This window comes from Eleutherodactylus coqui, chromosome 1 (assembly GCF_035609145.1).
Source record: "Eleutherodactylus coqui strain aEleCoq1 chromosome 1, aEleCoq1.hap1, whole genome shotgun sequence".
In the NCBI taxonomy this organism is placed as follows: domain Eukaryota; kingdom Metazoa; phylum Chordata; class Amphibia; order Anura; family Eleutherodactylidae; genus Eleutherodactylus; species Eleutherodactylus coqui.
Window position 1 is genome coordinate 381,388,179 of NC_089837.1, and position 22,530 is coordinate 381,410,708.

General features: G+C 44.9%; 1 protein-coding gene across 1 annotated transcript in view; it reads right to left on the reverse strand.

Annotated features, from left to right (window-relative positions):
* CNGA3 (cyclic nucleotide gated channel subunit alpha 3) overlaps positions 1-22,005 on the reverse strand; it is a 49,548-nt gene extending 27,543 nt beyond the window's left edge. Inside the window, exons 1-3 of the mRNA XM_066588714.1 lie at positions 21,902-22,005; positions 4,216-4,332; positions 2,287-2,472 (exon numbers count right to left, since the gene is read on the reverse strand). Of these exons, the coding sequence (XP_066444811.1) occupies positions 2,287-2,472; positions 4,216-4,332; positions 21,902-22,005 (407 nt within the window). The remainder of the gene's footprint in view (positions 1-2,286; positions 2,473-4,215; positions 4,333-21,901) is intronic.
* Positions 22,006-22,530: the final 525 nt, after the last annotated feature.

Consider the following 22,530-nt stretch of genomic DNA (forward strand, 5'->3'; position numbering starts at 1 on the left):
GAACTCAGCTGCACTTTTTGCAAATGTGATGCACACAGTGCAGTGTTGCAGTGCTACTCAGTGATCTTTGGTCACGTGACCCCCGTAAAGGCCAAAGTTGCCATATAGCCTTAGCCTAAATCAGCTATTGTATTCAACAATACACTACAGCAATGCACATAAAATATATAGCCAACAAACAGAATTATTTTTGTCACCACTTGGATGCTGTGAACCATAATGCCTCTGATTGGCTGCACTGGTCAAGTGGTAGCTGATCCAAGACAAAGGCCAGGAGGACCTCCCAGCTACAGTGCTGGATTTCCAGGGGTGAGGATGGGTGAGTACAGCTGGTATTATTGTTTTAACAGATTTAAATTGGGTGTGATATGATTTTGTCAAGCTCAGACAACCCCTTTAACTCCTTATTCCCTGCACTACCCTGGACCACAAGGACATAGGGTTGTCTGTGTAATGCAGAACAGGAAATCCCCTCTATTAACTCAGAATTCCCTAACAAGGTGTAGTAAAATAGGTTTTCTAACCTTGACAACCCCTTTAATGTAGCCGGTTTAAAAAAGAAAATCTTTCTGCATAATTGCCATACAGCTTATATAATTATAGAAGCTCTGTGAAAATATTCTTCACCAGTGTTTTACCAACAGGCAGTCTACCTAGTAATGAACCGTATTTCCCCATTTATTTAAGATAATGGAGGCTGAAATAAAAACTGAAATCTCGGTAATTCGGTTTCCATTGTGCAACATGCAGAAAATGAGGCTTCTTAGTTGAAAAATCAAGCATGAACAAAATACTGGTAAAGTGAATTAAATGAAGTACAAAATTCACAGCTCTTTGGTATCATGTAATCTAAATTCCAAACAAAGGCAATTTTTTATACTATATTCTCTCAACATAAAAGGAAAAGAATCAACACAGAAAACACAATATACCCTGTAGCAAAACACAGTAAGTAACAAGTTGGATTTAATATTATCTTAAAGGGCTGGTATGCCTTATAACTTTAGCTTATGATATTCACTTCATCCCTCAGTTTCATCCCTCAATAGCATCAGGTATCGTAAAGGGCCACTTCGGGGATTTTTTAAAATTCTCTCAGAACGTAGCTATCCCCTAGTTTATATAAGTGAGCTAGTGTTACCTTTATTAGTTATTCCTTCCTGTTTGAATCTTCTGGCCTCCTTCTCGTCAGATGCTTATGTGTGCTCAATTCTAACCAGCTCAGATCTACTTGGGGTTATGTGTTCATTTTCTAATCAGTTTCTCCATCTGTGTGATGCTGTTACACGTGACCCGTTGCAGGGGGCACAGTCATTCCTTTCACAGTTACTGATGATGATCACACAGCTCCTGTCACACAACTATGATAGAGGAGATCACAGCTCATGCTCTTGACTGTATACTTATAGCCTGTAGTTTATTCAGAAGACTGGGAGAGATAATACCGTGGTTCCCGAAAATAAGACCCTGTCTAATATTAATTTTTGCCCCAAAAGAGGCACAGAGTCTTATTTTCAGAGGGTGTCTTATACTGACCTAGCAGGCGCTGTCCGAGTCAATCAAAGCCGGCGCTCAGTGAACCAATCACAGCCATTCAATGAATGACTGTGATTGTTTCATCGAGCGCCGGCTCTGATTGGCTGAGGCGGCGCTCGTGAACCAATCAGACCAATCGCTTAGTGGAGGCAGGGTATTCAAGTCCCATCACCAGTAAAAGATGCTCTATCGGCATTGAGGACTGCCAGAGCGCCGGAGAGCACCGGGAGGGATCCAGACGGTGCTTGCTGGGTGAGTATTGCTTTTTTTCATGTAGTGTAGTTAGAGCTTATTTTTAGGATAGCACTTATATTTCAAGTTCCCCCCTCCTGCAGAAAAACAGGGTAGGGCTTATTATCAGAGTATGTCTTATTTTCAGGGAAGCATGGTAACACTTAAACTGCCTCTTTCCCCCTTGCAGGTATAGCTGTGCTGATAAATCATGGGATAGATGTGAAAGTAAAAGCAAAATGATTCAGCATCAAGATGATGGTTGATAAGGGGGCTACACTGCAGAGAAGTGGCTGGAATACACAGAGAAGACCTCCAGAATGTGACAGGCTATCAGATGAAGGGGGCAGGGATGGAAAAATGTGTTTTTGCCGCAGTGGCTCTTTAACAACTGTCACACACTGACACTAAGATACATACAAAATTTGCTATAAAGACACATTGACACCAAAGATCTCAAAACAATCACATACAGCACGACTCCTGGAACACCTATCCATAACATTATTATAACAGTACCTATTTGTCCTCTCCAGCTTGTCTGGGTTTTGGTTTTCTATTACAGAATGTGTGAAGCTGTTCCGGCTGGACACCTCTTGGAGCTCCGGCCCTCGGAATCTCTCCAGAAAAGAGTCCGGGCGCTGATCTACACGATTCACGTGTCTTATTGCCCAGTTCCGCATTGTTAGAAGAAATCTTGATAACCTGCAGGGAATTAATTACAATTCATATGCTGTTGTTTTTTACTTTCTAACTTTTCTTGGAAAATTTTAAATAATTTACAGGAAAGCCATAGAGTTTGTGTATCTATGAACCCTTTTAGGCCTCATATACATGGCAGATGCTACTGCATGATGCTCAGTTGAGTGACATCTTAGTAGCAATGATTCAGTGTTCAGTGGAACACTGCGCAATTTTCAAATGAAATCTAGGCATTCAGGGTAACAGCGGAGCCTCTGGAGCTTTATAAGACTTATACATTACTATGGGTTTCTTAGGTTACCTTGATCTGCATGTACTTTACATAAGATATTTGAGAATTGCACGCATTTAATAAGTGTGTAAATTCTAACCATGAGTGTCAATCAGTGGGATGACAATTGGGAGTGAGTTTCAGTAACTTTTACTCCAAGGTTTGGTCTTCTCCATACATTCTTCAATCAGAGATTTCTGAAGACCTCAAAAAGCATTGTCAAACCTCATCAGTTGCAAACTATTTTTTTTAGACCTTGAGCCTTGCGTATTTACTGTCATGTAGATGCTGTAAAAATGGAGAACATTCACCACCACTAATACGCTCCCATTAGTGGTCATGAAAGAAACCTCACTCTGATAGTACAAAGTACAAAATATTATATTTTATAGGAGGCTTCTCTGGCACTGTATACCAAACAAGGATGAGTACTTAACTCTTTAGTGACGTGGCCTAAGTTATTCCAGGGGTTTCACATCCACTGGTTTCACTTTGATGTCAATTGGTCCTGCTTGAGCAGCAACAGCCCCATTGAAAACATAGGGAGTAGATCGCGCTTCCCTGCCACAGCTGTGACAGCTGTCGCAGGGGATTCCTTTATTCCCGCAGTCCCCCCGGGAATGAAGGAATCCCCTGCCATAGCTGTAAGTGCGATGCTATCCCATTGCTTTCGATAGGGCCGGCGCTGCTGCCACCCCATTGACAGCAATGGAATGAAGGCAAGCCCTACGGTGATGATTTTCAAGAAGGGGGGCTTGAAATATAAGCCCTACCCCGAAAATCATCTCTAGCTGTAGAAAAAAAAAGTTAACTCCCCTAGAAGTGCTTTGTGGCTCTTCTTCACATCCCCGGCAGTCTTTTTCTGTATTCTGGTGGCCTGGGATTGAAAAATCCCCACCTCCAGAAACCGCTGCCTCTGATTGGCTGAGTGCTGTGACCAATCAGAGGCAGCACTCAGCCATTCATTGAATGACAGCTGAGCGCTGCCTCTAATTGGTCACAGCGCAATGCAAGCCTGGAGACAGGAACCTGTTAAGGCTCACATGCAGACCGCGGCCACGGGACCATTTCTGACACCAGGGGACGGATACACAGCATCGGCTGGCCACGATGAGGTCTTTATTTCTCATCCTCACTTTGATACTGGGTATGACTGGTCAGGACTCAGGAGGATAGGAAGGAGAATCACTGTTGCACACTGGACCTGCAGTGACTGAGTGAGTCAGACAGCCACAGAGCTGCAAGTGCCACCAACTGCCTCATCATCTGCATGAGCCTATCTGTGAGCGGAAGCTGCCAGGTACTACCTGTGGTCTAGCCTTCTCCAAATTTAGCCTGAGTAGGCCCAACTCCCCTTTGGGCTGCATTAATAGCCATAGCGGGCCACGGTTGGACACCCCTATTCTAAACTATACATAATATAACATGATCAATGTGCAGAATTCATGAAAGTTCTTTGTTTCTTTGTTTATTACCTGGCCAATCCTCCTCTTCCTGTGAAAGAGCTCCTACGGGACTCAGTAAGGCCACTAGGATCCAATGCAATAACCCGTTGGAGCTCTGATGAGCTGTCCTCACACAGGGAATGAGCCCTTTAGAAGGAAAGATAAAACTTAGGTTACATCTTAGGCTGGGCACAAGAGGATAGTATTGGTATAATTGGAGGACACAAAAAATGGAAAGACATATACTGTATATTGGAGATAAGGATAATATAATAGAACTCACAGGTATAACATGAGCTCCTGGGCCCTAAAAAAATCTGTAATTTGACTATTACTTACCAAGTGCTATTTGTAATAGAGACCTTTGGGTTCTATTAAAGTGACCCTCCAGGCCTGAAGAAACAAAGATGGTGTGACATCAAACACACCCACGAACAGGCAAACTCAGACAGATCCACAGAACTGTGAAACAGACTTCATAATCTCCGACAGGCGAATTCAGATGGAACTGCAGAACTGCAAAACTGATTTCATACACACCAACAGGCAAACTCAGAAAAAAACTCAGAACTGTGAACTGGACTTGATACTCGCAGACAGTGCTGAGGAACAGACATAAATCAACACTGACAAGTGCACAAAACACTGACCTAAATACCTGCACACATAGCCAGATGGAATAACTATAGAATGTACGAGGTAGAAGTTCATATTTTGGCCAAGATACTTAAAGGAGATGTCCCGCGCCGAAACGGGGGTTTTTTTTTTTAAACCCCCCCCCCGTTCGGCGCGAGACAACCCCGATGCAGGGGTTAAAAAAACCACCCGCACAGCGCTTACCTGAATCCCGGCGGTCCGGTGACTTCAATACTTACCGCTGAAGATGGCCGCCGGGATCCTCCGTCTTCGTGGACCGCAGCTCTTCTGTGCGGTCCACTGCCGATTCCAGCCTCCTGATTGGCTGGAATCGGCACGTGACGGGGCGGAGCTACACGGAGCCGCTCTCTGGCACGAGCGGCTCCATAGAAGACTGCTGAAGACCCGGACTGCGCAAGCGCGGCTAATTTGGCCATCGGAGGCCAAAAATTAGTCGGCTCCATGGGAACGAGGACGCTAGCAACGGAGCAGGTAAGTAAAAAACTTTTTATAACTTCTGTATGGCTCATAATTAATGCACAATGTACATTACAAAGTGCATTATTATGGCCATACAGAAGTGTATAGACCCACTTGCTGCCTCGGGACAACCCCTTTAAGCCCATGAGCCCACTTCAAGGGTCCTTGTTGTCTTCCGGGTTCCTATTCTAACAAGAAAATTAACCCCAAGAAACCTGCCTGCTTGCGGGGCAATCGTCCTGACAGGGACGACCCCACGCTGGAATCTAGGGACCTACCTAATCCTAGATAATAAATGATTCACAGCAAGACACACAGGAACATGACACTGTTCACACCTAAAAACACTGAACATGACCGTTTGCACCTCATGTCCGGCCACTTGCACAGGGTGGGATTTCAAATGCATCCTGTTTAGGGAGTGTGGAAAACCCAGCAAGCTGTTGCCATGTCTGCGATTGCGCCCAAGAGTTTCAGATGCAACTGGCATCACACACCACATGGGCACTATTCTGTGTGCTGTCTGATACACGAATGGTCCACACATTCACATGCATTTGTATGTCCTAATTCTCGTCAAAGATACAGACAACATTGCAAATAAGAGAGATTGAACAATACCTCTGCAGTGCCACCTATTGGAAGGCAGCATTCCTGCAAGTCAATGTTAGACTTTTTATACAAGCCTTGTAACAATGACTGGGAATTGAAAGCCAAGCCAGAATCCATACACAGACAGCTGTTTCGGGATGTTTGCCCCTCATCAGTGTGCAGTAGATTTCTGGCTTGGCTAGCAAGAGGCCTGTGATGTGGGTCAGGAATGCTATCTCTTCTCCTTAGGGAGAGCACCTAGAAGGTGAGTGAGTGAGGGGACTTATAAGGCCATTCATGCTCCTCTGGTTAATATGCAAATAAGGGAGGTGGAACAATACCTCTGCAGCGCCACCTATTGGAAGGCAGCATTCCTGCAACATTCCAGACGACATTAGGACATGGTCTGCATTAAAAAAAAGCAGTATGCATAGCCCCATAGGCTATAAAGGGGCTGTGTGCTGTATGTAAATTAAATGCACTACTGTCCAGAAGACCTTATCAGGGATCTGATTGTTACTATTTAGGGCTTGCAAGAACCATTAACAATACCTTGTGATATGTAAAGAGCTGTAGGTGGCAGTGTTATATAAGAGGGAGCAGCTAATAGGAATAAGCTGGGAATATGTTCCTGGTGAATGATTGCTGTCTTTTTCTTCTTGTCTCTGTAAAATAATTTAGTTTTCACACACTGACACCTTTAATGAATAGTCAAACTTATCACTGTCTTCATCTGCTTACCAACAAGATTATACTACCAAATACAAAAATGGCAGAAACATCCAGAGCCTGATTCGCATCAGCTACCCATGGATAATTGTGCAGAATGAGATGGTATATGGTATAAACAAGTTAAAAGGGTTTTTCGAGTGATAATATTTCTTTGCAAACCAGCTGCTCATGCTGAAAAATAATAAAAGATCTTATACTCACTGGTCGCAGACCCCCACAGCTCCATTTCCCCACCAGGTCTGTTTACATCCTGCAGTCAGTCTACATATGAGGTGTCATAAACTGCTGCAGTCAATCGCAGTGCAGCAGAGAAGTGAGCAGAGCACTGTGATTACATTGAATTAAATCCTTTATTTACATACACATGTCATCTACATCACACAATGTGAGTCATGTCATCTGCAGCACCACCGGCAAAATAAGGATACGGGTGGGAGAAGACATCTCACAACAAAGCACTGCTTATCCATAGTGGCTAGACACCTCTTCAAACATCATAAAGAAAATACTAAGGCTGGAGAAATAATCAGTGTTGAAAGGGTTAACAAACCCAAAAGAAGAGGAGATTGGTCAAGAGTAGAGATGAGCGAGCACCAAAATGCTCGGGTGCTCGTTACTCGGGAAGAAATTATCGCGATGCTCGAGGGTTCGTTTCGAGTAACGAACCCCATTGAAGTCAATGGGCGACCCGAGCATTTTTGTATATCGCCGATGCTCGCTAAGGTTTTCATTTGTGAAAATCTGGGCAATTCAAGAAAGTGATGGGAACGACACAGCAACGGATAGGGCAGGCGAGGGGCTACATGTTGGGCTGCATCTCAAGTTTCCAGGTCCCACTATTAAGCCACAATAGCGGCAAGAGTGGGCCCCCCCCCCCCTCCCAACAACTTTTACTTCTGAAAAGCCCTCATTAGCAATGCATACCTTAGCTAAGCACCACACTACCTCCAACAAAGCACAATCACTGCCTGCATGACACTCCGCTGGCACTTCTCCTGGGTTACATGCTGCCCCCCCCCCCCCCGCACGACGCAGTGTCCACAGCGCACACCAAAGTGTCCCTGCGCAGCCTTCAGCTGCACTCATGCCACACCACCCTCATGTCTATTTATAAGTGCGTCTGCCATGAGGAGGAACCGCAGGCACACACTGCAGAGGGTTGGCATGGCTAGGCAGCGACAGTCTTTAAAAGGGGCGGGGCGATAGCCCACAATGCTGTACAGAGGCAATGAGAAATATAATCCTGTGCCACCGCCATCAGGAGCTGCACACGTGGGCATAGCAATGGGGAACCTATGTGCCACACACTATTCATTCTGTCAAGGTGTCTGCATGCCCCAGTCAGACCGCGGTTTCTTATAAATAGTCACAGGCAGGTACAACTCCGCAATGGGAATTCCGTGTGCACCCACAGCATGGGTGGCTCCCTGGAACCCACCGGCTGTACATAAATGTATCCCATTGCAGTGCCCATCACAGCTGAGGTAACGTCCGATTAAATGCAGGTGGTCTTCGGCCCACACTGCATGCCCCAGTCAGACTGGGGTTCTTTAGAAGTGTACATATGGAGTTACAACTCCGTGTGGACCGACAGTATGGGTGGGTGCCAGGAACCCACCGGCGGTACATAAATATATCCCATTGCATTGCCCATCACAGCTGAGGTAATGTCATGTTTAATGCAGGTGGGCTTCGGCCCACACTGCATGCCCCAGTCAGACTGGGGTTCTTTAGAAGTAGACACATGCAGTTACAACTCCCTGTGGACCCACAGCACGGGTGGGTGCCAGGAAGCCACCGGCGGTACATAAATATATCCCATTGCATTGCCCATCACAGCTGATGTAACGTCAGCTTTAATGCAGGTGGGCAAAAAATTAATTTGATTACACTGTAGGCGAGGGCCCCAAAAAATTGGTGTACCAACAGTACTAATGTACCTCAGAAAAATTGCCCATGCCCAACAAAGAGGGCAGGTGAAACCCATTAATCGCTTTGGTTAATGTGGCTTAATTGGTAACTAGGCCTGGAGGAAGCCCAGTTAAAATAAAAATTGGTTCAGGTGAAAGTTTCAACGCTTTAATGAGCATTGAAACGTATAGAAAAAGTGTTTACAAAAATTATATGACTGAGCCTTGTGGGCCTAAGAAAGATTGCCCTTCGGCGTGATTACGTGAGGTTTCAGGAGGAGGAGCAGGAGGAGGAGGATGAATAGAATATACAGATTGATGAAGCAAAAATATCCCCGTTTTTGATGGTGATAGAGAACAATGCTTCCATCCGCGGGTGCAGCCTACGTATTGCTTAGGTATCGCTGCTGTCCACTGGTGGAGAAGAGAAGTCTGGGGAAATCCAGGCTTTGTTCATCTTGATGAGTGTAAGCCTGTCGGCACTATCGGTTGACAGGCGGGTATGCTTATCCGTGATGATTCCCCCAGCCGCACTAAACACCCTCTCTGACAAGACGCTAGCCGCAGGACAAGCAAGCACCTCCAGGGCATACAGCGCGAGTTCAGGCCACGTGTCCAGCTTCGACACCCAGTAGTTGTAGGGGGCAGAGGCGTCACCAAGGACGGTCGTGCGATCGGCTACGTACTCCCTCACCACCCTTTTACAGTGCTCCCGCCAACTCAGCCTTGACTGGGGAGCGGTGACACAGTCTTGCTGGGGAGCCATAAAGCTGGCAAAGGCCTTGGAGAATGTTCCCCTGCCTGCGCTGTACATGCTGCCTGATCTCTGCGCCTCCCCTGCTACCTGGCCCTCGGAACTGCACCTTCTGCCACTAGTGCTGTCGGATGGGAATGTTACCATCAGTTTGTCCGCCAGGGTCCTGTGGTATAGCATCACTCTCGAACCCCTTTCCTCTTCGGGTATGAGAGTGGAAAGGTTCTCCTTATACCGTGGGTCGAGCAGTGTGTACACCCAGTAATCCGTAGTGGCCAGAATGCGTGTAACGCGAGGGTCTCGAGAAAGGCATCCTAACATGAAGTCAGCCATGTGTGCCAGGGTACCTGTACGCAACACATGGCTGTCCTCACTAGGAAGATCACTTTCAGGATCCTCCTCCTCCTCCGGCCATACACGCTGAAAGGATGACAGGCAAGCAGCATGGGTACCCTCAGCAGTGGGCCAAGCTGTCTCTTCCCCCTCCTCCTCATTCTCCTCCCCCTCCTCCTCAACGCGCTAAGATATAGACATGAGGGTACTCTGACTATCCAGCGACATACTGTCTTCCCCCGCCTCCGTTTTCAAGCGCAAAGCGTCTGCCTTTATGCTTTGCAGGGAACTTCTCAAGAGGCATAGCAGAGGAATGGTGATGCTAATGATTGCAGCATCCCCGCTCACCATCTGTGTAGACTCCTCAAAGTTTCCAAGGACCTGGCAGATGGCTGCCAACCAGGCCCACTCTTCTGTAAAGAATTGAGGAGGCTGACTCCCAGACTCCCACTATGCCGCCCATGTTGGAGTTGGTATTCCACTATAGCTCTACGCTGCTCATAGAGTCTGGCCAACATGTGGAGCGTAGAGTTCCACCATGTGGGCACGTCGCACAGCAGTCGGTGCACTGGCAGATTAAACCGATGTTGCAGTGTCCACAGGGTGGCAGCGTCCGTCTTGGACTTGCGGAAATGTGCGCTGACCCGGCGCACCTTTCCGAGCAGGTATGACAAGTGTGGGTAGCTTTTCAGAAAGCGCTGAACCACCAAATTAAACACATGGGCCAGGCATGGCACGTGCGTGAGGCTGCCGAGCTGCAGAGCCGCCACCAGGTTACGGCCGTTGTCACACACGACCATGCCCGGTTGGAGGCTCAGCGGCGAAAGCCAGCGGTCGGTCTGCTCTGTCAGACCCTGCAGCAGTTTGTGGGCCGTGTGCCTCTTCTCTCCTAAGCTGAGTAGTTTCAGCACGGCCTGCTGACGCTTGCCCACTGCTGTGCTGCCACGCCGCGCGACACCGACTGCTGGCGACGTGCTGCTGCTGACACATCTTGATTGCGAGACAGAGGTTGCGTTGGAGGAGGAGGAGGGTGGTTTAGTGGAGGAAGCATACACCGCCGCAGATACCAGCACCGAGCTGGGGCCCGCAATTCTGGGGGTGGGTAGGACGTGAGCGGTCCCAGGCTCTGACTCTGTCCCAGCCTCCACTAAATTCACCCAATGTGCCGTCAGGGAGATATAGTGGCCCTGCCCGCCTGTGCTTGTCCACGTGTCTGTTGTAAAGTGGACCTTGGCAGTAACCGTGTTGGTGAGGGCGCGTACAATGTTGCGGGAGACGTGGTCGTGCAGGGCTGGGACGGCACATCGGGAAAAGTAGTGGTGACTGGGAATCGAGTAACGCGGGGCCGCCGCCGCCATCATGCTTTTGAAAGCCTCCATTTCCACAAGCCTATACGGCGGCATCTCCAGGCTGATCAATTTGGCTATGTGCACGTTTAACGCTTGAGCGTGCGGGTGCGTGGCGGCGTACTTGCGCTTGCGCTCAAACAGTGGCGCTAGCGACGTCTGGACGCTGCGCTGAGAGACATTGCTGGATGGGGCCGAGGACAGCGGAGGTGAGGGTGTGGGTGCAGGCCGGTAGGCACTCGTGCCTGTGTCCTCAGAGGGGGGTTGGATCTCAGTGGCAGGTTGGGGCACAGGGGGAGAGGCAGTGGTGCAAACCGGAGGCGGTGAACGGCCTTCGTCCCACCTTGTGTGGTGCTTGCCCATCATATGCCTGCGCATGCTGGTGGTGGTGGCTCCCCAGCTGATCTTGGCGCAACAAAGGTTGCACACCACTGTTCGTCGGTCGTCAGGCGTCTCTGTGAAAAACTGCCACACCTTAGAGCACCTTGGCCTCTGCAGGGTGGCATGGCGCGAGGGGGCGCTTTGGGAAACAGTTGGGGGATTATTCGGTCTGGCCCTGCCTCTACCCCTGGCCACCGCACTGGCTCGGCCTGTGCCCACACCCTGACTTGGGCCTCCGCGTCCTCGGCCACGTCCACGTCCTCTAGGCCTACCCCTACCCCTCAGCATGCTGTATTACCAGTAGTGCAGAAACAGAACGCTGTAATTAAATGTGCCGCTTATTGGCCTGTGGTTGGAGGCTGACTTCGCTTACGGAACGCACAGCAGAGGCAGGAAAGAATTTTGCTCAATCCTGCTGTAACACTTAGCTGGCTGCGTATGAATTAGGACAACTACCCCCAGCAGAGACGCAGTACACTTGTGGACAGGAATACAGCGGTGATGTAAGAGGCAACACAGAGGCAGGAAAGAATTTTGCGCAAGCCTGCTGTAACACTTAGCTGGCTGCGTATGAATTAGGACAACTACCCCCAGCAGAGACCCAGTACACTTGTGGACAGGAATACAGTGGTGATGTAAGAGGCAACACAGAGGCAGGAAAGAATTTTGCGCAAGCCTGCTGTAACACTTAGCTGGCTGCATATGAATTAGGACAACTACCCCCAGCAGAGACCCAGTACACTTGTGGACAGGAATACAGCGGTGATGTAAGAGGCAACACAGAGGCAGGAAAGAATTTTGCGCAAGCCTGCTGTAACACTTAGCTGGCTGCGTATGAATTAGGACAACTACCCCCAGCAGAGACCCAGTACACTGAGGACGGTCACAGGCAGCCCAAATAGATTTTTTTTCCCAAATGTTTTTGGAAAGGCCCACTGCCCATATACACTAAATATGTCTTCTGTCCCTGCCTCACCACTACTGGCCCTGGACAATGTAAAATCACTGCAGGACGCAATGCTCTGCACGGCCGATATACAAAAAAAAAAAAAGTGCAACACTGCAAAAAGCAGCCTCCACACTATTGCACACGGTTAGATGTGGCCCTTGGGGTTCTTGAAGCCTAAAATAACTCCTAACGCTCTCCCTATAGCAGCTCCGGCACCAGCAGCACTGTCCCTGATCTCTGTCAGAATGCATCTGTGGCGAGCCGCGGGAGGGGCCGATTTATATACTCGGGTGACACCTGATCTCGCCAGCCACTCACTGCAGGGGGGTGGTATAGGGCTTGAACGTCGCAGGGGGAAGTTGTAATGCCTTCCCTGTCTTTCTATTGGCCAGAAAAGCACGCTAACGTCTCAGAGATGAAAGTGAAAGTAACTCGTACATCGCGTGGTACTCGTCTCGAGTAACGAGCATCTCGAACACGCTAATACTCGAACGAGTATCAAGCTCGGACGAGTACGTTCGCTCATCTCTAGTCAAGAGCAAGAATTATTTAGAAATATTATATTATAATTTTTTAGGATTCTTGCAGTTAGATCAGTTTAAACTTTTGGAGATGATATAATGTATCTACATTGATATAATGCGATCTTGGTGCTTTATATTTCCTGACTGTAACTCCTTTTCATTTGTGTTTATCTATACTTACCAGCTTATATAGTTTTTATTTGGAAATGTTCCCTTGTTTCCAATTCTATCACCAATACCTCTCTGTATAGTTGCAGTGCAGCCCACTCCTCTCGCATACTTGGCGTTTAAAACATATGTTTGTTTGTTTTTTTACCAGATACATATTCATATTTTTATAATTGTTATTTGGTTGTTAGCCGTTTAGTCGTTCACTCCCCTCGGCGACCTTAAAGGCGAGCTCCCTCAATGTTTTTCAGTTGTATGATATCCATGCCAGCATCAACTTTGACAGTACCAGCCATCATGTCTTTGGCGTCCAGGTCTTTTTTTGCCATTGATCTGTCCAAGCATTATAGAATTTTCTAGCGACTCTGCCCGCATTAAATGGCCAAAATCTGTCAGACTGAGCCCGATCATCTTCCCCTCTAGTGATACATCGGTTCTTATATGATTCAGGGCTTCTTTGTTTGTTAGTCTCACCATTCAGGACATACGCAGCAGCTTTCGCCAGCACCACAGCTCAAACGCATCAATCCTATCAGCGTTTTTCACAGTCCAGCTCTCACATCCATACATGGCTATAGGGGAATACGATGGTTTGCTCCAAAAATATGGAACAATCATACAAAAAATGCATGCCTTGAGGTCCCTCTCACACATGCGCTACCAAAACGTGTTTTACCACAATTTCGCACGCCATTTTCGAACTTATTTTTCTGCGTCTGACAGCATTTGTAACACACCCCATCATTGTAATGGGTGATGAGGTGCATTAAAAAGTGCTAAAACACACAAAAATAGAGCAGACAGTGCTAGTCTGTGAAGCCAATTGAAATTGGAAGGCCACTCTAATCGCAGTAAAAAGCGGGCTGTGTGAGAGAGGCCTTGGTTACATGGGATTATAAATCATATTTCAATAAGACATGTAGAAACCGATTTTGAGTAGAGGTAATATGATATCTGTCTGAACAACAAGGTTCCATTGGTCAGTGGTTTGAGCCACTCAGCTGCTGTTACCAGCTGGCTTACAAAACCACCCAGAGCAGGGCAAGAGGTGAAGTAAACACAAATTTGGAGAGAAAGCTCTCAGCCAAGCAGGGGTCAAAAGGGCAGCTCAGTGCTAATGATTAAAATCTCATGCATTTCATATGGTATTTCCATATTTTTGTCCACCCATGTAGATTTATATAATAAAATGCAGAATTATCACCTGGTGTTGCCAGTCTACCCATGAAGGCAGGCTGTCACACCTATATTCCAAGGTATTTTTATGGTTCAAAAGTATTTTATTAAAGGACTGTAGTATACAATAAGAAATGGTTTTACATTTAAAATATTTTTTACAGCAGAATGATACATTTCCTTTGCTCTAACTCAAACTGATTAATTCTTGTGTTTTAATCTATATAAACAGTAATAGGACCAAGGTATTTTCAAACTAGAAAGCCATCAAACAGTTAAATCGATCCTTTATCACTGAGGACATCCAAACAGCGAACATCAAGGGAGTATCTGAAGAGGGACACAACCTCCATCATAAATGTATAGAACCACACTATGGGCGCCTTCACACTGGCGATAAAATTGCATGATGCGAAAGGGAGTGAAAGTGTAGAATTATGAAACCAATGATTTTGAATGGTTTCCTTCACATTGCAATGTTTTCACTCATGCGATGTTGCGAGAAAAATAATCGTGGCATGCCCTTTCTATCTGTGATGTGAGATTTTTTTTATCTCTCATGTTTCCGTATGGATCTTCCTTTTATCGCATCGCAAAGCATGAACTTGCATTTTTTGTGCAATGCGATGCGTTTTTAACATTAGAAAGTCCTATTGACTTTCGTAATAAAAAACTGCGGCAAAATTGTGTAAGAAAATCGTGAGTGGCAGTGGATATTAGATTTGCTGAGAAAAATTTCCGGAAAAAAAGTTGTGATCTCTTGCGGCGATATTGTGATCGCCAGTGTGAAGGAGCCTTAAGAATAAATTTCAGCACTCCAGGAGTCAGGCAGGAGAGTCAGAATAAGGATCAATTTAGAATCAATAAGTATAGAGTAGACTTAGTGGAGGATGGGGAGGGGGGTCCAGTGAAAAGATACCCCCCTTAATCCAGTTATGCGAATGTAAAGCCTGATTGAGCAAGTATCGCTGGCTCACAGCGGGGAGGCTGGAGGAGATTCCTCTCCCCTGCCCCGCTCCATTGACTTAACACAGAAACACAGTACTGAACAGCTGCTGTTTACACTGAGTGGTTATCGTTCAGCGCATCTTTCATCATTTAAGCTTCATAAAATCCTGAACAATGATCATTCAGTGTCAACAGCAGCTGCTCAGTACTGAACCGCTGCTGTTAAAGTGAATAGAGAGGGGCAGGGGAGAGCGAGGAGAGAAATCTCCTCTAGTTGCCCTGCTGTGAAGCAACGATACTCGCTCTTGTGCAATAGCACGGGAGCGAGTGCTTGCGGGGACGCATGTTGGGCATCGTTTACCCGACAGTAGTCCCGTGTCAATGGGACTTAAGATCCCGTAAACATATATTTAGAGTCCAGATCCACAGAATTCAAATAGAGCCAATTTATTATTATTTATTAATTGGATGTTAATCTGGAGAATTCGCCTTAGGGGATTTTTTACAGAGGGGTTAAGCGCATTAGAGAGGTATCTTTATTACAGTGGTTCGGTGGTTTAGGTAGTGTTGAGAGACAATGCGTTGTGTAAATCCTTTCTGGATATTAGAGTGATGTTTATTAGCCCTAGTTCTAGCCACACGGGCATTCAAGTAAGTAAATAATACAGCTAGAACTGCAGTTCAAGACGTTCTTCATAGAAATTAAGGTATTTTCATGATCTAAGAAAATTTCTTTCCTGGTGTTGTAGCCCCGTATTCCGCATCTGTAGGAATCCCTAATTGGTGTCCCCATTATGCCACTAGAATGGATTAGGGCACTGTACTGTGTCTACAGGAGGACGCCAAAATGTTTTTAAGAGCTCTGTACTTCTGGAATATAACCTGAGGTATGATCATAGCTGGAGTGGGTTCCATCACAAGTAAGTTTTCTGAATATATTGGTAATCAGTTACAATGGTTTGTCACATACTTCCTCGCTGATTTAAAGGACACAGGGCATCTCATATCTTTGATTCAAAGACGTGACTTGGAGGGAGTCCTTCCTCTGTTTTAGCCTGGATGTAAAATCACTATCTACCAATATCCCTCACAATATGGGTATCCAGGCAGTGTATTGTGAATAAATTGGCTCTACTTAACTTCTGTGCATTTGGACTCTAAAGATACGGTTATGGGATCTTATATTAGCATAGCTGGATTTAGGGGGGCTTTCTTTTTTATGCTCCCCCACCCACTAAGTAAGACTTAAGTATTCTGATTCTCCTGCCAAACTCCTGGAGCTCTGAAATTTATCCCTACTGTGATTCTATACAAATCGAATTAAGGGCCTTTTACATTAGGCAAAACAATCATTTGCCTACAGGCAACTAATGAATGAACAAAATTATTTGTTGGTTGATCAGATCGTTTATGTAAGCATAAAAATGCTTGCTGGTCGGTTGCACATTGCCCAGTGTGAATGGTAAGATGTGCAGCGGATTAATGATCGCTGTATGGGGACAAACAATCATATTAACGATCATTCATCCACATCTGTCCATATGAAACATAACGAACGAGCGTGATGGTCAACACTCCCATTACCAGTCAGTGCTGGTTGCATAAGCAGATGATCTGTCCATGTTAAAGGACTCTTAGGGAGTGTGATAGAGTGCACTGAACAGAAGAGAAGGTTAGTGTTGAGCTCAAACAGTTTTGGACATAAGGATCATGGTAGATCAAAAAGATCAACCCAAATTGTGGCTTGCCCACTAGTTGAGTGAGAATTCTTAGTCTACAGGCCATTAATGCAGCATTTAATCTCATAATTTGTGATCCAATTCTAGACAAAAAGGGAACTATGGAAAATAATGGTCAATGAAAAGCGATAATCCATAACAAGAGAGTAGTGTGAAGAGAGGAGGCAACAATTTCTAGGGTCACTTGCGATTTGATCTTAGAGTTATTGGTTCATGCATTCTTGATATTTTCCATAACTGCTTTATGGTACAAATATAAGTCAGTGATATTTATCCCATCCGCAAGATATATATCGCATCAAGATGTTGCATTTCATTCCCGGATAGGGCCCTTTCAAATAGATTGAACAGCCATTGATTTAAGCTTTTTAAAAATAGTTTTGGGAAGAGGCATTGGCAGTATTTGGAAAAACTAGAACACTCGAGGGCGATTGGTAGGTTGGCTTGGCAGCTCTCAAAAGGGACAAACTGTGATACAAAAGGGGATTCCAGTTTGAGAGATGATTTTCTAGGAAAAGTACAGTAGTAAGTGAGGAAAGTTAGCAGGAAATAAATTGTTCGGATTTGGTACGTGACATTCAGGAAATCTGATTTATGAGTTTTAACCATAAAGTTACTAACTGCTCCAGACTCTCTAAATTCAGATAATATGACTGGAATAGAGAGTATAGGGAATGTAAAATTAAAGGAGCAAGCTGTGTGAGTATAGCGACAACGTGCATCTATGTGACCTCACACTCATGGATAGAGGGATTATTCTGAATGGATACTGCCAAGTGTTCTATAATTCAGAAATAGAGAAATTGGAATAATGTACGTCCTTGGCGGGTGCCACTGAGGATGGCAGAAGGCTCCATCAGAACATGGAATCAGGTCCCCTTTGAAGTGTAATGGACACATTTATGCAATATTGTATGTATGTATTATATTTTAATAGGGACTCATGCTCAATACCTCTGAGTTGTGGGGAGTTGTTATATGGCACTAACAGAGGTGTACCGCACCCTGCTGTACCTCTGCATGGCTCTAATTTCACTCAGAAATCAGCAGAAAAATCATGCCCTGTTCCACCAGAGCTTTGCTAGAGCAGAATAGCTCTGTAATACAACGGTGGAGGAAGGCATCATATGGTCTGTACAGGCACCTGAGACTAAAGTAAGGTGGTTTCACATCTGCATTGGGACTGCTGACCGGAGCATCCGACACAGATGTGGCTGGAAATACCAGAAGAAAAGTGCTGCATCCAGCTGGAAAGACAACGGGCGGACTCCATTATAGTCAATGGGGGCCGACCAGCACTGTTTGGTTCTGTCCAGAGACAAAACCATTAGGCCATGGGGATTTCCCTTTTCTGCTCCCCGAACGGAGAATCCCCAACGCAGATGTGAAAGCACCCTAAGATATGTTTATAAACCATGGAGTAACATGATGCTACCATTTTCATACTCCACCAATTAGCAATATTGTATGTACTTCAAAGTATTTTGTAAAAATACTGGATTGAACTTGTAAGGTATGAATTAAAATGATACTACGTGCATTTAATGCCTGAACATCTTAATGTCAATAGAACAGGTCATTGAAACTGGCAGTAAAACATGGCATTCTGTGAACTACAAACACTGTACTTGCATCTATGGCTCTGCGCACATCAAAGGAAGATAGAGAACATTGATATACTTCAGATGCGCTCTGAGCTCTAGTCAATTAAATATAATTTATTAATATTCAGAGACACGAAGAATCAGAAGAAACACCATCTAGAAGGAGAAACTGTAACTTGTTTCAATGTATTAAAGTAGCATACAACTTGTAATGCCCGCTACATTCAATCCATAACGTAACATACATTCACTGAGGTCTAGTGTATATTGTGCTTGTTAAAACAAAACGGGGAAAATGGGGAACATGTCAGCAAGGGATTTTTTAAAAGTATCACTAGCATAAATTCTGAATAAAAGTCCTGCTTTTCTGGCGTAAACCCTTGGCTACATGTACGAAAGCCAAGCTCCCTACATACTGTAGATTGGATAACAGAACCCAGCTTACAGACTAGATATGATACTGCAATCAAACTTACTATATAAACAGAGGTGTAGCTAGGCTTGTCTGGGACAAAGATACAGTTTGCTGCCCAATTTCCTTTTTCTTCCACACATGGATTTCTAGTATACATTACAGCATGGATTTTGCTATGGATTGGATAGCGCTCTATGTGCCACCGCACAGTGTTACACCTGCAAAGACTTCACGAAGAGCACAACCTGGAGTTTGATGATTTCAACTTATGTGACTGATCACATGCTCATAATATCATCAAATGTCCTTCAGCCCTAAAGCTGATTACCTCTTTTGACTGTAGGCTGGTCTGGCACTGGTCCCCTAAATATGCCCCTGTACATTAATATGGTACCAGAACCAAGCTTACTACATGAATACAGACCAGAACCAAGCTTTACACTCTGGGTTTTACCTCTGTCCTACCCAGACGCCTCTAGCTAACTGAGGGACACACCTCTTCTTTTACCAAACTATCACATGGGTAACTTAATTAACTAGTAGATGTACCTCTTCTCTGCCAGAACATGGTTAGAGAGTTCCCTACTGGCCATCTTTGGTAGTCTCACCACAATGTGATAAAAGAAGTGAACTTACTGCATACATATGGTATTAGAACCAGGCTTCCTACATAAATAAAGTACTAGAATGAAGTTTACTACATAGATACAGTACCAGAACAAAGCTGACTATATAGATACAATAACAGCCAAAATTACTACATAGATGCAGTACCAGAAGACAGCTCACTAAATAATACAGTACCAGAGCAACACTTACTACATAGATATGGTGGCGTAACCAAGCTTAATACATAAATACAGTACCAGACCTGAGCTCACTACATAGATATAGTAACAGAACCACACTCACTGCATAAATATTATAACAGAACCTAAGTTACCATATAGATGAGTCTCTTTTTAAAATAAAACTATGTTAGTAGCCAGCAAATATTCCATATAAAATAATGCCATAAATGCCCCAGAAAATATATGACCCAATGCTATTTAAAATGCTCTATATGGCTTTATATAAAAATGTGCCCACAAAGTATCTCATGGTCTGACTCTATGAACTGCTATGCACTTGCCTCTCTTGCTCTGAATAAGGGCTTTCTCACACGGGCTTGGTTTTAGCGCAGTATAGGCGCACAAAAAAATCACGGCTAAACTGCACTAAAAATCATGTGAATGGGCAATTTTTTACGTGCAGAAGACCCAAACTTCATGTGCGCGAAAATCATGCATTCACTGAAACAGCGTGTTTCTTAAAAAAAGGGCAGCTGTTCCAGGAGGAAAGAGAGATGAAGCCCCACAAAGCATCAGGAGAGCATGTGACTATGGGGATCCCCGAGGGACATTCCCATAGTGCACAGAGATATGGCTAGGCTAGAGAGAGAGGCCGGGGCTACAGGGCTTCTCACAGGAATTCCCCATAGCTAGAAGAGAGGGGGCAGGGATAGAGGGTGGATCCCTCTAGCCCCAGCCTCACACCATGCTCTCGGGGAAGCCCTCTAACCCTGCCGCCCTTCTCTCCCCGCTATGGGGAAATCCCTTGGAGAACCCGCTGCTGGGGAGATAGAGTGCCCTCCTGCTCCCTGCTGCAGGGGAATTGCCCAGCAGTGGAGCTGGAGGAATTCCCACTGCTTACAGCGGGACATTTAAAATTTGCTGCCCAGAAGCAGATTTTAAATGTTCCGCTGTAAACTCCTGTTAGTCAGGGAGATGAACGGAACCCTCAGGGCTTCCCCCTCATCCTCGCGGGGACTAACAGGAGTTTACAGCGGGGCATTTAAAATCTGCTTCCGGGTATAGCAGCGCTGCTACTGTTTGAAATTCCCTAGGTCAGCAGAAATCCTCCTAATGACTTGTAATCTTCTTTTCCGAGCATTCAACACAGCTAAACTCCTGCTCCCATAGGAGTCTGTGGAAACTCCTGCGCATCTCACACCAGAGATAGGTCAGGTCCTATCTTTTCATGCAGCACACATGTCTAATCTAAGTTGCGAGTTTTTTGCACATCTAAAATTTCTTCATCTTAACGTTTCTTTAGGACTAATAGACGGGATTTATTCACAAGCCTATGCTGCATGAAAACAATGCCCATGTGAAAGAGGCCTAAAGATGCAGCTTAGGCCCTTTTTTGGCTATTCTTCTGACCTGCCACACCTTTGCTCCCCATCCTTCTTCTGATGTTGCTCCATTGACCTCACCACCTCTTAGCACTGACCTAAACAAGTCTTGATTCGGTCTGATTTTTAAACCAAAAAGCGGGCGTAAATAGCACCCATTCATTTTTACAGGCTTTTTTTACTTGAACTAATAGTCCGAGTAAAAAAAAAATCACAGCATGTCCTATATGTCATTGTGCAGTGTGCAGCACATCACACAACAGAACTTCTAACCTGCAGAATGAAGCGAATTTCATTTTTACATAAACATACATATGAAAAGCACAGACATGGTGTAATTAATTTGCACTTAAAATAATACCAGAGCAGGATGAGCAGAGGAGTAAATACCTAATTAGTCCATTGATAAGGTTGTGAAAGTTTTATGGATCTCTAAATTGGTGTTTTGGCGTCACCAGCCCTGTGTACCATGAACACCATAAAAACAAAGCAAACAAAAAACAATGGCCCAATTATGTATTTTTTAAATTGTGCCTCACTTGGAAATGTTTTAAAGATTTTTACTATATTACATGGTAAAATAAAAAAAAAACGCAACTTGTCCCGCAAAAAAACAAGCCCTCATACGGCTATGTTAACAAAAAAATAAAAACTTTTCACTCTTAGAAGATGAGGATGAAAATACATGACTGGAAAACTGAAAAATGGCTGGAACTTACATAAACAGATTAAATACCCCCACAATCACAGCTAATAATGTTCAGTGCTTAGTTCTTTATCATCTGTGCAAACTTGCCCTTTGAGACATTTTAGACATATTTTTTGTATTTTGGTAGATAATGCTATTATTACTGTACCTGCTGTTTCCATTTTCAATTCTTTCTATATCCTCATCAATAGTTCTGACCGATAGCCTGTGCACCACTGGATATGATGATTGTGTAGTCACTATGGCAGCCATCTTGAATCACAGCCAGTTGGTCTTCACAGTGTAGTAAATGGCTAAATAAACAGAAAATCAGAAAGTCATCTGTATCATTACAATAGTTATTCAAATGTTATGAAGCTGAGATGTGGGCTACTATATACAATATGAGCACGCTAGACAACTGTTTTTGTGTCTGCTGAACTGATATGGAAATAAGAATCTCGCAAACAACTTAGTTGGGAATTTAATAAGGGCTGTGTATACTGAACCATGCTGGAGATTAAGTCTGGTCTGTGACTCCCGCTGAGCATTTAAGTGGAGAAACATTGTGTAAATTCTATGTGTGGTCTCCTCTCCAGAGCACTTCCTCAACTTCTTTATCTTCTGCAGCACAAATGTTTTGGGAGTGATTCCCCTCCTCCCTCTGTCACCTTCTACACCAATAGATACTTTTTTTGAAGTGTTCCCCATCTGCAGTAGCGTGAGTGTTTTGGGAGGGATACCCATATTTCTCCTGAGGATGCCAAATCTTGGGGAAGGTAAGTGCTTTCTTTTAAA